General features: G+C 49.2%; 1 protein-coding gene across 1 annotated transcript in view; it reads right to left on the bottom strand.

Annotated features, from left to right (window-relative positions):
• POLE (DNA polymerase epsilon, catalytic subunit) overlaps nucleotides 1–13,904 on the bottom strand; it is a 70,721-nt gene that overhangs the window by 43,617 nt on the left and 13,200 nt on the right. The window contains exons 6-20 of the mRNA XM_077159512.1: nucleotides 13,500–13,654; nucleotides 12,555–12,696; nucleotides 12,347–12,427; nucleotides 11,203–11,310; nucleotides 10,743–10,853; nucleotides 10,377–10,462; nucleotides 10,062–10,181; nucleotides 9,063–9,195; nucleotides 8,313–8,426; nucleotides 7,775–7,987; nucleotides 7,386–7,493; nucleotides 4,131–4,259; nucleotides 3,948–4,050; nucleotides 3,689–3,835; nucleotides 3,151–3,296 (exon numbers count right to left, since the gene is read on the bottom strand). Of these exons, the coding sequence (XP_077015627.1) occupies nucleotides 3,151–3,296; nucleotides 3,689–3,835; nucleotides 3,948–4,050; nucleotides 4,131–4,259; nucleotides 7,386–7,493; nucleotides 7,775–7,987; nucleotides 8,313–8,426; nucleotides 9,063–9,195; nucleotides 10,062–10,181; nucleotides 10,377–10,462; nucleotides 10,743–10,853; nucleotides 11,203–11,310; nucleotides 12,347–12,427; nucleotides 12,555–12,696; nucleotides 13,500–13,654 (1,896 nt within the window). The remainder of the gene's footprint in view (nucleotides 1–3,150; nucleotides 3,297–3,688; nucleotides 3,836–3,947; nucleotides 4,051–4,130; nucleotides 4,260–7,385; nucleotides 7,494–7,774; nucleotides 7,988–8,312; nucleotides 8,427–9,062; nucleotides 9,196–10,061; nucleotides 10,182–10,376; nucleotides 10,463–10,742; nucleotides 10,854–11,202; nucleotides 11,311–12,346; nucleotides 12,428–12,554; nucleotides 12,697–13,499; nucleotides 13,655–13,904) is intronic.

Genomic DNA, 13,904 nt, shown 5'->3' on the forward strand with positions numbered 1-13,904 from the left:
ATTAATAAAAAATATAAAAAAATTATTTGCTGAGTGCCTACTATCTTCCAGGTGCCACCTCAAGAGCTAACGTTGAGACGGACACAGCTGCTGTACTGTTGGCATGTGTCTAACCAGAGACCCAACAGGTGCTGTCCCTCAGTCCCAGCTGGGTGGCACAAGGCCCCGGAGGGCCCCAGACAGTCTGGTGTGCTCCAATCAGTCCTGCTGCCTGGTGACATCGGATGAAGGAGGTGCTCCTCTCTGTCCCCCGCAGGACACAAGTCAGTAAAAGCCCCCTCAGCACTCTGAACCCAAGGTCAGCAGACTACTTAAGGGCCAAGAGGTGAAACCTTAGGTGTGTGGCCCTTGTGGTCTCGGTAGCAACCATCCAATGCCGCCCTGACACACAAAAGCAGTCATGGACACTCCAGAAATGTGACTACTCTCTGATAAAACTCTATTTACAGAAACGGACGCAGGCTTAGCTGTAGTTCGCCAATGACTAGTGTAAATAATTACTTCTAAAACCACTATTCAAAAACGATTCAGGTGCCTCAGGATGACCATGGCCTATCCCTTTCTGGACCTTAATTCTTCGAAGTTGGCGAAATCTGTACCAATCTTTGTGTCTAGATGTATGTGCAAGCTCAGAGGCTCAGATGCACACACTTGAGGTCAGATAGCCAAGGAGCCAAGGGCACGTAAACCCCAGTGCCGGTTAAGTCTGTGCTGGCCCAGAGAAACCGCATCCTTTCATCCTCATTCACTACTGCTGGCCAGGGCTTTCTGTTTGGGTCCATGGAGAGGTGAGCCACCCAGCTGCGGGCGGTGACTCTGATTAGGTGGTTTCCATGGAGGTGTGCCTCCACCCATTCAAGGTGGGGGTGCTTCCTGGAGCCCATTTAGAGGGAACCATTGCGGAAAAAGCTTCTGAGTCCACACAGCCAGAGAACTTTGGAGACGAAGGAAAATGCCCTTGGGGGAACTTCATGAAACAAGAGGCCTGCAGAGAAACCTAGCAGACGACGCCACTTTGCCATGTGCCCTTCCACTGGAGAGAGGAACCCTGAACATCATTGGTCTTCATGAACCAAGGTATCTTTCCCTGGATGCCTAAGATTGGACATTTCTATAGTCTTGCTTTAGTTGGGACATTTTCATAGGCTTAGAACTGTAAACTTGCAACTTAATAAATTTCCCTTTTTAAAAAGCCATTCCAGGGGGTGCTAGGGTAATACAGTGATATAATTCTTGTCTGCCATGTGGGAGACCCAGGTTTGATTCTGGGCCCATGCACTTTCCCAAACAAACAATTCAACAAATGGTGCTGCAATAACGGGATACTCACATGGAAAAAGAATGAAATGTGACCCTACCATACAGCATTAGGAAAAATAAAAAAAAGCCATTCAAAACTTGGAATATGTCGCTGGTAACAGAGACCATCAGGAGATAGAAATACGGTAAGATATTGAGTAATTGGAGCTGAAGGGATACAGACTGTGCAACAGGACTGAATGCAAAAACTCAGAAATGGACAGTACAATACTACCTAACTGTAATACAATTATGTTAAAACACTGAATGAAGCAGCATGTGAGAATGATAGAGGGAGAAGGGCTGGGGGCACAAATGAAATCAGAAGGAAAGAAAGATGTTAAATATTGAGATGGTATAATCTAGGAATGCCTAGAGTGTGTAATAATAGTGACTAAATGTACAAAACTTAAAAATGTTTTTGCATGAGGAAGAACAAGGAATGTCATTATTGCAGGGTGCTGAAAATAGATGGTAATTAATATTTTAAAATGTCACCTTATGTGTGAGACTAAAGCAAAAAATGATTATTTGGTACAAAATTTATATTTTGACTAGTGCATTTCCTAATATAACTTATGTAGACAGCTTGATTAAACACCGTAAGTACTTGGAATCTCAGGTAGGGCATGAGATTTTGTTAGTTTGTCCAGAGTGATGCCCTGATGAATCCCAGAGTGATTTGATTAGTGAGTGGAAAAGTATTTGCAAAGTCCCTTTTGGGGAATGGTGACAGTGGGGAGAAATTCAACTTCCCCAAGTTGAATTCTTGATATTCTCACAAGCAATGTGGACAATCAAAGCTATAGGCTGAGCCCCCAGTCTTGGGGTTTGTTCATATGAAACTTAACCCCACAAAGGATAGGTCAAGTTTACTTAAAATTTAGAACTAAGAGTCACCCCCAAGAGAGCCTCTTTTGTTGCTCAGATGTGGCCTCTCTCTCCAACCAACACAACAAGCAATCTCACCACCCTCCCCCGTCTACGTGGGACATGACTCCCAGGGGTGTGGACCTTCCTGGCAATGTGGGACAGAGATCCTAGAATGAGCTGAGACTCAGCATCAAGGAATTGAGAAAAACCCTAGAATGAGCTGAGACTTAGCATCAAGGGATTGAGAAAACCTTTCCCACCAAAAGGGGGAAGAGTGAAATGAGACAAAGTGTCAATGGCTGAGAGATTCCAAACAGAGTTGAGAGGTTATTCTGGAGGTTATTCTTATGCATTAAGTAGATATCACCTTGTTATTCAAGATGTAGTGGAGAGGCTGGAGGGAACTGCCTGAAAATGTAGAGCTGTGTCCCAGTAGCCATGTTTCTTGATGATGACTGAACAATGATATAGCTTTCACAATGTGACTGTGCGATTGTGAAAATCTTGTGTCTGATGCTCCTTTTATCTACCTTGTCAACAAACGCGTAGAACATATGGAATAAAAATAAATAATAAGTGGAACAAATGCTAAAATAAGTTTAGTTTGAAATGCTAGTGATCAATGAAAGCGAGGGGTAAGAGGTATGGTAGGTATAATCTTTTTTTTTCTTTTGTTTTCATTTTATTTCTTTTTCTATTGTCTTTTTATTTCTTTTTCTGAATTAATGCAAATGTTATAAAATGATGAATTTGCAACTAAGTGATGATATTATGAATTACTGATTATATATGTTAATATTTTATTTGGTTTGTTAATTTTTTAAATTAATACATAAATGAAAAAAAAAAGCCATTCAGTTTCTGGCACATCGCATTCCAGGAGTTAGCAAACTAACACGCCATGCAAGCCCAGCCCGCTCGAGTTAGATTCACAGCCGCCCCCAGCACGCTGAGGCCGCCCTGCTTGTCCAGCCTCACCTTGTGGAGCCCCTTGAACTCGTAGCGCCGGTCCCGGAAGGCGCGCACCGTGTCCACGTAGAAGGAGTTCTCCCGCTGGCAGATGGTGGTGAGGCGCTCTTCCACCTTGGTGACGTGGGCCTTCTTGTATGCTTTCCGGCAGTAATCTGGGGTGGGACAGCAGAGGTGGCACATGAAACCTTGCCCACGAAACAGCCAAGGAAATCACTGGGACACAACAGAGACTGATGAACATGGGGTTTCCAAATTAACACAAAGGAGCAGAAACCAAAAAGATATGCTGCTAGTTTATCAGAGTGAGGCAAGGAAAGCCCCTGGGATAACAGGCCGAATACACCAGGAACACAGGAAAAGTGGCTGTGTCCAAATACTTCTGAAGAAGAAAGGAAGAAGTGCAAAGAATGAAACTCTGCAGAACAAACACAGTGATCTAAATCAGATTTCGACATGATTTAACAGAGCTTTGCTGAGCTCAGGCTGTGACTGGAGAAGGGAAGGCAGTATTTGAAAAGACACTGTGAACCCCCAAGTTGCTCACCTGCCAACCTCCTCTTCTCATACTTGGCCTGCTCTTCCCGAGATAGCTCGTGAAATGCCCGGGCTGGCCCCTCCGGGAACAAAGGAGGGAACTTCTCTGACTCTAGCTGGTGCTGGATGCGATGGAACTCACTGCGACTGGCTGGCACTGGGGTGGGGGTGGGGGAAGGAGGGAGTGAGTTCAGAGAGAAGGGGCAGCCTGTACTGAAGACACACTTTCTGGTGCCCACCCAGGGGCTCGTCCTGGGGTCTGTACTCACTGAACTCGCCCCTCCACTGCCAGGCCATCTTCCTCTGGCAGTTTGCTCCTGGTCTGTTAAAGTCGCAGGCAGCACAGGTTGCTTCATCTACCATGGCAGAGGGCTGGAACGGGAGAGAGGGAAAGGGGATTCAGGGTTTGCGAGAAGGAGGTTTCCCAGTTGGCTGTGGGAGGCCATGCTCACCTGCAGCCGGTTAGTGAGGATAATGTTGGGGTACATGGCTCCCACGTCCAGGTGGTAGATCAGGGGACACTCAATCCGGTTAGGGACGTCCCTCAGGGAGGTGAGCTTGGTCTTAATCTGCTCACACACCTATAGAGAAAGGGAAGTGGACAAAACACCGAATGAGGAGGAGCTGCACAGAGAGGATACCTGGACCCAGCAGAGGGACGAGCGTCTCATGCACCCAGGGCTCCAGGAAGCGCCCAGGCACTGGACACACAATGGTGCCAGGACGAAACAGCACAGCCTGGGTGGGACGCAGCAGCCTCCACCGAGGGGATCAAGGTCAGGAGAAAATGCTGGGTCAGCCTACACGTGGGGGGAGCCCAAATGCAGACTACAATGGTAAAAGTTGCTGTGCAGGTCTGTCTGCCTGTAAGGTGGTATCCCCTGGCCAGAGTGGACACAGAGCGGCAGCTGGCACAGGTGTGTGATGTGCAGTCCACCATGCCAACACCTTTCCCAAGAGGTCACTGTGGGCCTCTCGCATACATGGAGAACTCTGCGCTCTTTACCCAAACCCCAGGCTCTGAACACTGCTGTCTCCAGCATTCTTCTATAAACCAAATGAGCCAGACTTCCACTTCCAGCCACAGGTTAAACTGTTAGCCTAAAAACCCTCCTGTCACTACCAACCTAGAAACTCTGTGCTAATATGAAAACTAGCCTTATAAATGCACAATTGAGCTTGTAAGAAAAGCCCTATGAATCCCAGAGTGCAAAAACAAGAGAGCCTGAAGCCTGAGCAGCAGCAGTGCAGCCTCGGCAGGTGCCCCGGCAGGAGCAGGTCCTCAGGTCCATGCCGGGACTGACACACAGCAAGGAGAAGGAATGCAGAGCGGGCCAAGCCACCCCTCTGTAAAACGGCCAACGACAAGGTCTGCTCAAACCTCACCTATCTAAGGCTTGAAGCAAAGAGCCTTCCCTGAGTGTCCGTCACCAACGGGCCAGCACCTGACAGGCTGGAGGTTCAGCTATGTATTCTCAACTGATCAGGGAAGCCAAAAGAAACCAAGACAAGAAGCAACCCCACCCTGTGAGGCTCCTGCAGAACCAGACAGAGACAAAGGCAAAACCAGCGACAACGCCCCCCAGGCTACACAGGACCCCTGAGGTGGCCCCAGCCATCACAGAAGACACGAGGAAGCCCACCAGGACTGGGACCGAGAGCAGACACTGCGGGAACATCAGATTCACGGCCTGGACTAAAACCCCTGAAATGAGCACACTTAAACATACGAGAGACAAAAATCCAGAACATTACACTCAAAACCAGAGAGAGAAACCAATATAAGCTTCAGAAATATAAACAGACACTAGAAAACAAAAATAATGACGGAAACTATATAAACCAAAGATAACAGGCTTCTAATATTCATACATTTCTGTTCACTCCCAAACCAGAATCCCACTTTCAAAGGGCAATATCAGACGTGTGCTTATGTGACAGATTCATTTTGTACAAGACATATACAACTCCAAGAAACTTAGCACCACAACTTGAGAAACATTCTTTCACGAGTTTAATATTCGTAAGAAATTTAGTTTCATACACTGGCATTCTTCAGACAAATTGCTTAAAAAATCCTTTAGATCAGGGTCGACAAATTTCTGTAAATAACCAGGTGATCAGTCTTTTAGGTTTCGTGGTCACATATGGTCCACTGCATATGCGTCTCTGATTTTTTTTGCAACCCTTTAAATATGTAAAACTATTATTTGCTCACGGGCTTCAAGTCATCCCCCTATTTTAGGTACTGAAAAGTAGGAGAAGCAGGAAAATCTAAACAGAGTACAAATTAATGAGGAAAGAGTTAACCAGAAGAGCACCCATCATTTATATGAAATACATTAAATTTGGCAAAGTCATCTTAGAAAATGATCTGAATGCAAAACTGTCCTTAGTAAAAAAATCATTAAAATCCTCTAAAGTATTCAATAAAAAATAAACAAACAAAAAACCCCTAAAGGTTTAAGAATAAATACTGAGATACTTGAAAGGCTGAGAATCCTGGGGCAGGAGGAAAAATACTGGACACCCCTGGGACGCCTACTGCAAGCCCCCAGCTGATGCCCCACCCCAGCCGCCCCCCACACGCGGGGGGAGCACGCACACGCGGGGGGAGCACGCACACGCAGGGAGAGCACGCAACGAAGCAAACGTGGCATGTTTCCTTTTTCCTTAGGCTCCTGGGGTTACCTTTCGGGAATGTTTTCAAGGACTTTGGCAATGGCTGGTGAGACAAAGCATGTGACCTGTAAGTAACGGCCCTACTTGCCCGCCATCTGCAGTCCCTCTATGTAGCACACCCCTGACCTCACTTCCTTGCATCTTTAGTTGCTTATTGGCCAAGCAATGTCTTTGCTCCTCTAAGATGTTCTTTAAATCGTGTTCATTAGTTTAGAATAGCTTTTCTTCTCCCACATTGGCTGGCTCAGTGACAGTTTCCTGAAGTATAATAACAGCTGTGACCCACAACCTCCAGGCAGCACTTTACAGTTTGCAAAGAATGTTCACATATTCTTGTTTGACTTGTGTCGAATGAATCAGTTGCAAGATGTTTCTTGACACCAATTCTGAAAGTGTTAAGAACCCCAAACCGCGGGAGTGGCCTGGATGTGCTGAAGTGCTGAACAGTGCCTCGATGGGCAGTATTCACATGAATAGGGCAAGCCAAACGCACCTAGGGCAGGCCTCGGGGCCTGGGTTCTTTGTCACTCAATGCAAATGGCATCTAAATAGTGCTTTCTAACCATTATTTCCATGGCTTTTACACTCACTATTTTCTACTTTGAGATTCATATGAATTTACTATTTGTCATCATTTTAAAAGTCCCAATACAAAACAGTAAATGAAATTAAAATTCTTCATTGGCTTCTCACTGTCCACAAGACAAAGCCCAAATGTGTTAAAGAATTGTCCCTTCCACGCTGCCCGGTTCTCATTTCGAACGCCAGCCTGTCTCCTGCTCCCCACTGCACTGGGCCACCTCACCCGGCCACGTGCCGGCCTGGCCTTCTGAAAGGGAAGCCCTGGAGGAAGAGCTCCTGCCCCTGGTCCCAGCGCCCACGCTGCCAGCAGGGCGTTCGGGGCTCACCCAGCGTTTCCGGGAAGAAGTCAGTCAACGCAGTAGAGCACCAGGAAGAACAGTACTTTTCCAGACTCCCGCCTGCACCCGCCTCACCTAAAACCAAACTGGCCCTTGGACCGTTACCTCCTCAAAGTTGGTGACGTGCTCCACGGGCACCTTCTCCTCCTCTTCGATGGCGTGGCGCATGGTCTTCTCAACGCGCTGCAGCAGGAGGTTGAAGGCGGCGGGATTCTAGCACAAACGCCACAAGAGGGCACGGATGAGACAGGACGTGGTGCCTGCCATCGCGCTGCCCGTCAGCAGCTGCTGCAGCAATGCCACTGGCACCCTGTGAGGCGAGCGTACCAGAGCCCTTTCCACGAGCCCAGAGGTGAGGGCGGGACAGTACTCGGAGCAGCCAGATAAAAAAGACTTTATATTTACTCCAGTCCCCTGTGGCTTCTAGATCTTACCACAGGGACAAGGGGGAAGGAGCTCGAACCCTAAGGAAAGAAACCAGAAAGGAAGCACACCATTTTAAACCGGCAGGGGATGTCGCTGCGGAAGACGCCAGACTCAAGAGCCTCCACGTGGCCCCCGACGTAGGTCTCTGCGTCCAGCACGTGGCCGTCATCGGTCAGTTTGTTGAACTCCTGCTCCTGCTTGTTCGGGAAGACTATATTGGCATGGAAAGCCTGGACCATCAGCAAGGCTTCACAGAGCGTTCCGGAACCTTTTCGCAGCACCTGGCAGGAAAAAACAGAAAGCTTCCACCAAGTCCCAAAACCACACCGAAGTCAACAACCAAAAAGGCACCTAAAGCTGCCTAGGGCATAAAAGGAAAGAAAACCTATTGATAAAGCACTATGAACTCTGCCTCCAGCAGTTACTCTCACTCCGGGGCCCCACATCCCCAAAGGACGGTGGTCAACCTGCACACACACCTCAGCCTCGATCAGCCCAAACTTGGCCAGCTCTGTTGGTGTCGGTGCAGGGGAGAGGGTGGGGGGCAGTCAGAGGACAGAGGGCACGGGGGTCAGGACCTAAAATGAGCAGGACACGTGCACTGACCTCGTCAGGCTCCATGGGGATGATGGTGCACAGAGCAAAGATGAAGGGGTGAACGTACTTCATGTACAGGTAGTAAGTGGCCACAGCATCTGACACCGAGTACGTCGCCAGGGTCTGAGGGGAGAGCACCAGGAAGCTCCCTCAGAGTCACGTCACGCCAACGTGTGGACACAGCCCAGGGCCCTTTGACAGATGGGGTCTGTCCCCACAGGGGCCCGCAAGGACATCCAGTTGAGTGCAGGAGGCCAGACACAAAAGGAGCCGTGGCACCTGAGCCCCGTGGCGGGACAGGTCCAGAAGGAGCAGAGGCAACCCAAGCAGATATGAGGCCAGGGGCTGGGGCTGCTTTATGGGGACAGTGCCTGCTCAAGGCGACGAGGGGCCTGGTGATGGGTGCTACTGCTCATTGCACAACACTGAAAACGCAGCCAACACACCGAGCTGTTCGCTTACAGATGGTTAGAATGGGAAACTGCGTTACAGACGCTGCCACCATCACGAAGAAAGTTACTGCGGAAACCCAAGCGGTGGGCGTCCAGGCGCATAAACTTCCCTCCACCTCTGTGCCTTTGAAAACGTTCACGGTAAGACCAGGATCATGCACATCAGTGCAATCAGGAGTATGAACTCCCGCTCCCCTCCCTCAAGAGAGACATGTCAATAGGACCCCTGGAAGCCAGGAGGTGCAGGGACACGTGGGCAGGGGGGCTACGGAGGTGGGGGCAGTGCCGGGGCAAGGCAGCTGGGCACCTGGGGCCGCTCGCTGGCCATGCGGCACATGTCCTCGGGGTCCAGCTCCACGGGGTCGTAGCCCAGCTTGGCCTTGGCAGCCGCCTTGAGGTTATGGCTGCCCACAGGAAGGTAACTGTCTCTCTTGACCCACCTGCGAAAGAAAGCGGGACCCAGTAGTGGGTCTGACCTGAAGCCCAAGAGTAGTGGGAGAAGCCACCCTGGACACCGAACGGAGACACACAGTCCTGACAGCCCAGGCGTGGACAGCAGGACCCCCACAGTGCGCTTCCTCTGCGCACCCCAAACCCACACGTTTCCACACAAGACACAGGGAAATGCTGGGGCCAGTTCCGCGGCCCTCGCCTTAACTCACCCTCAGCAAACACACAGACTCCTGCTTCACAGAGGAAAAGCAAATGGGAGCCCTGGCAGGAAGGAACCCACTCACCTTCCCGCCTCTCCCGCCCAGGCCTTTCCTGGGCCGAGGGCACTGCTGGCAGGACCTGCTCAGGAGCACCCTCCGCCTGGTTCTAGGACCTGCCATCAAGCCCTGCTCCTCCAGCACACACAGGCTCGTGTCTGTCCCTTCTCACAAACAGACCTTCATCACCCTGTTCCGTCTTGCCGCCTCTACTTCCTTCCCGACCCTTCCCTGCCCTCTCCCAGGTGAAGTGAGACCCTGCCATGAGCTCCCATAGACTGGAACTTCACTCCACCAGAGCTTTCCTCTTGTTTGCCTTCCCTGCTGAACCCAAGGGTGGACATACAATAAATGTTTGCTAACTAAACGCGTATAAGATTAAAGATAGCCGGTGATTGCTGTGGAATTAGGTCCCCTGGAGAGGCTTTTCTGAGGCCACATTCCCCAAGAGGTTTGTCAACATGGACGAATCTGTTCTAGAAGTGAGACTGCAGCCACAAAACCGTCCCTGACCTCTGTGGCCCCATTCATTAACTCCCCAGTGAGACCTTGGTAACGAGTCACCAGAGAACCGACCAGGCCGCACTCCCCTTTACCTGAGGCAGTCCATGTGGATACACTGGGGGGCCTTGTACTCGCCTTGGCTATCCTTCTGGAACCCTATCTCCTGATACATACTCAGTCCGTGAACCGCTGCTCTGGCCTCCACAAATGGCCTATGGCAAAGAGGATGGAGAAGCGCTGGGAAAGACCAATCTCCAATTTCTTCCTGGGAGGTTCCCAGAGGAAACTCTAGGAGCACCTCATACCAATCCTCTCCTCCAACAGGGTAAGGAAACATTCCTGCTAGCAGCCCTCCTCCTGTTCACCTCCCTCACCCCCAATACTTTTCAGCTACAAATGAAACTTACCAGTCAAAAAAGTCTCCATTGTAGGTCACCATGATGGTGGGCTTGGTCTCCTGGACATGCTCAAACCATCTCTGAATCAGATGAACCTGAAGCCAACAAATTGCAGCATGGGATCCCCTTTTTCTCTGCACCGTGCTACTTCCAGATACCCCTCTGAAGTTCAGAGGAAGAGGCCCGTGGCAGCACCTTCCATCCACCTCCCCTGCAGCCTCCCCATAAAGAACAGACTGCTGGGGATGAGTCCAGCAGGCTCCAGCTCCGGTCAAGTAAACGCAGTGAGGCCTTAAAAAGGTCCAAATGTCTCTTCTTTTCATTTCACATCAAAACATGTGGGCAATCTCCCAAGTGGCAACTTCCCTTACTTACCTCATCAGGTTCATTGAAGACACAAAATGGCCCTTCATATTCTGGCTTGGGAGTGAACTCAAAATCTTCAATATCTTCTGAAACAATCTCTCTGTTGGTGATCAGGTAACCCTGGTGAAGATCACTTAGCAGTCAACATCAGTTAAAGGCAGGAAACAAAGATACAACCTCTTAACACTCCACCCAGAAACCGGGTGCAGATCCTCACTACAAAACTCTCAGCAGCAACCGGAAGCATCTGAAGTTCCCAAAGAGGAGAAATGCTACCCGAACACTCTAATATTCTCAGAGGATGGGAGAGCGGGGAAGGCCAGATGCCGGCTGACTCAGCTTCCTGAACCCCATTCCCTCATTTATTCATCCAGCGACTATGAGCTACAGGGTCAGGTGCAGCTCTAGCTCTGGGACCAGAAAGGTCCTGTTCTCCCGGTGCTTCCTCCAGAGAAGTCCAGGCACTCACCTGACCGTCAATCATGTAAGAAATCATCATAATCTGGTCAGTCTCAGCATCAGGGAACTTGAGAGGTAATTTGGTTGTTTCAATGTCAAAGGCCAAAACCACAGGATCCTGAAGGTGCAAAATGTGTGTGTGAGTCAGTGACACACCCCTCTCCATTCTACAGACCCAAACAGGTCCACATCTACCCACGGGCGGCTCAGCGCTAACCCCCAGTCTCTAAAAACAGGAGTCAGATCGCCCCGAAAAGGTCCACATCTACCCACGGGCGGCTCAGCGCTAACCCCCAGTCTCTAAAAACAGGAGTCAGATCGCCCCGAAAAGGTCCACATCTACCCACGGGCGGCTCAGCGCTAACCCCCAGTCTCTAAAAACAGGAGTCAGATCGCCCCGAAAAGGTCCACATCTACCCACGGGCGGCTCAGTGCTAACCCCCAGTCTCTAAAAACAGGAGTCAGATCGCCCTGAAAAGGTCCACATCTACCCACGGGCGGCTCAGTGCTAACCCCCAGTCTCTAAAAACAGGAGTCAAATCACCAGCTGGGAAAAATCTGGAGCAGATACTAGGGATTAACTGACCTACGCCAAGAATGCCATAACTCATTGATGGTATGAAAACTCAACTTAAATACCTAAGAGACAAAGATTAGAACAGCTGATAAGAGCAAATGCCTAGAATTTCAAAATACTTTAGTTTCAAAGCCCTTTAAAATGTATTATCTCATTTTGACCTTTATTAACAACCCTGACATCTTCATTTTAGAAATGAGAAAGCTGTGCACAATGACTTCTACGAGATGATATGCTTGCACTTGAACCAAGGTCTTCCAATTATAAATCCAATGTTTTCCACCTGCCACACTGCCTATCAACTCCCCAAATGGAAGTCACACTTTCCCTCAAATGTTTAAATCCAGCCCAGCTCAAATACTGAAGTCACATGCTACTTTATAGGTGCAAAATGAAATTATACTCCCAGGTGGATGAAAAAATTTTAACTCCATTATTCTTTTAAGAAAGTTATTTGTGAAAAACGAATCAAATCTTTGCATCAAATCTACCTTTAAAAAAAAAAAATTCCACCTTTCAGTGCCAAATTTCAGAAAACAAGCAAGCTTTCAGGATGGAGAAATGCCACAGCACTCACAGGTCGCTCGACAAGGTCATCTCGGCGGACGATTTCTACTGGAAAGGTGTCTCCCCGGTATCTGACGTTGTACCAGTGAGCCTGCAGAAAGGGCAGTGCGCTCACCAACAGCCCCACATCCGGGCACACCTACTTCCTGCGGACTTACCCACCTTTTCCCTGTAAAAGCTCCATGCAAGCAACAGGCCCTGACCCCCAGTGCACTTACCACATGGATCTTCAGGTCAATGGAGAGGCGGATGTGGTATGGGACATCATACTCTCGCATGTCCACTATGTTATCCATTTGGTCAGACACCTTCCTAGAGGCTTCCTCTTTATCTGTGATTACACTGCCCCCTTGCAGAACACTACAAAGTAAAAAGAACAGTGAACTCAACTTCCCTCGACTGGCAGCTAGAGGCTGTGAAGACCAGGCCAAGGCTGCGTCAATAGGATCGGTGAGTGTGGGGGGCTGTGGTCCCCAGAGCAGTTCTTCCTGGAGGAGTGACACAGACGACTGCTCCCCTGAGGCAAGAAGAAAGACCCCAGTGCAGCTGCCCAGAAAAGAGGACCTGCGTGTGGCATGGGGATCATCCCACCAGAATCCCCTGGCTTCAGGCAGCCCAGGGGTGGGTCACAACTCTAAGCATCCGTTTCTTCCTCAAGAAAGCGAGGGAATGACAGTGGCCTGTCCTTCAGGAGCACCACGAGGATTCCCCCAGGTGACAGCCATAAGGTGCCTGGCCCAGGGTGAGACCACAGCTGGTCCGATCATGCCCTGGGGAAATCCTGTCACGAGATGCACAGCACAGTACAGCCCACTAAGTTTTCCAATACTGAATGGAGTACTAAGGGGAAAAAAGACAACTAAGCCTCAGAAGGTGCAGGCCACGGGGGATGTGGAGCTTGCAATACTCTGAAAAGTAAAGAGTAACAGCACTGGGGAGGTGGGAGACCACAGCCACCCTTTATTTAGCACACCCAAGCACTGAAGACCTGATTACTCAAAACTATTTCCACATCAAACAAAGCCAATAATTATGGTAGCTTTATTGCTAAGTTTTCCCTGCCCCTTACCACCTCCTATACCCATCTTGCTAACTTAAGAAAAAAACAGGAAGACAGCAATTCTGGACCAATTAGCTGCTATGCCTGAGAAAACAGTGCTTACCTCGAGAGCATGGACGTGTAAGCATCGCTGGCTTGGTCCTGCTCTCGGTTCTTCCTCACAGCAGGGGAGATCTCCTTCCTGACTTTGACAAGATCTTCCACGGTGTTAAAGGACAGTTTAATGTAATTTCGCTTCAAACCCACCAAGTGATTTGGCTATAAAGTAATGAGGACAGGCTTATGAGTTCAAGAGAAAAAGGACTTCATTGGTGAAGAAAACAAGGGGATAATACAAAAAAGTAAATACACACAAGTCAAAGGGATGCTAACTACAAAGCATCTTGTCCAACTTTGCACATGGCACCAAGAATTGCTGCTAAGAGTTCTCTGAAGAGGACTTAAATACAGCCACCAAGACCCATCATCCATACCTCCCACCACAACTTGAATTTCTCCTTGGGCCATG

The sequence above is a fragment of the Tamandua tetradactyla genome, chromosome 5, assembly GCF_023851605.1.
Source record: "Tamandua tetradactyla isolate mTamTet1 chromosome 5, mTamTet1.pri, whole genome shotgun sequence".
Classification (NCBI taxonomy): Eukaryota; Metazoa; Chordata; class Mammalia; order Pilosa; family Myrmecophagidae; genus Tamandua; species Tamandua tetradactyla.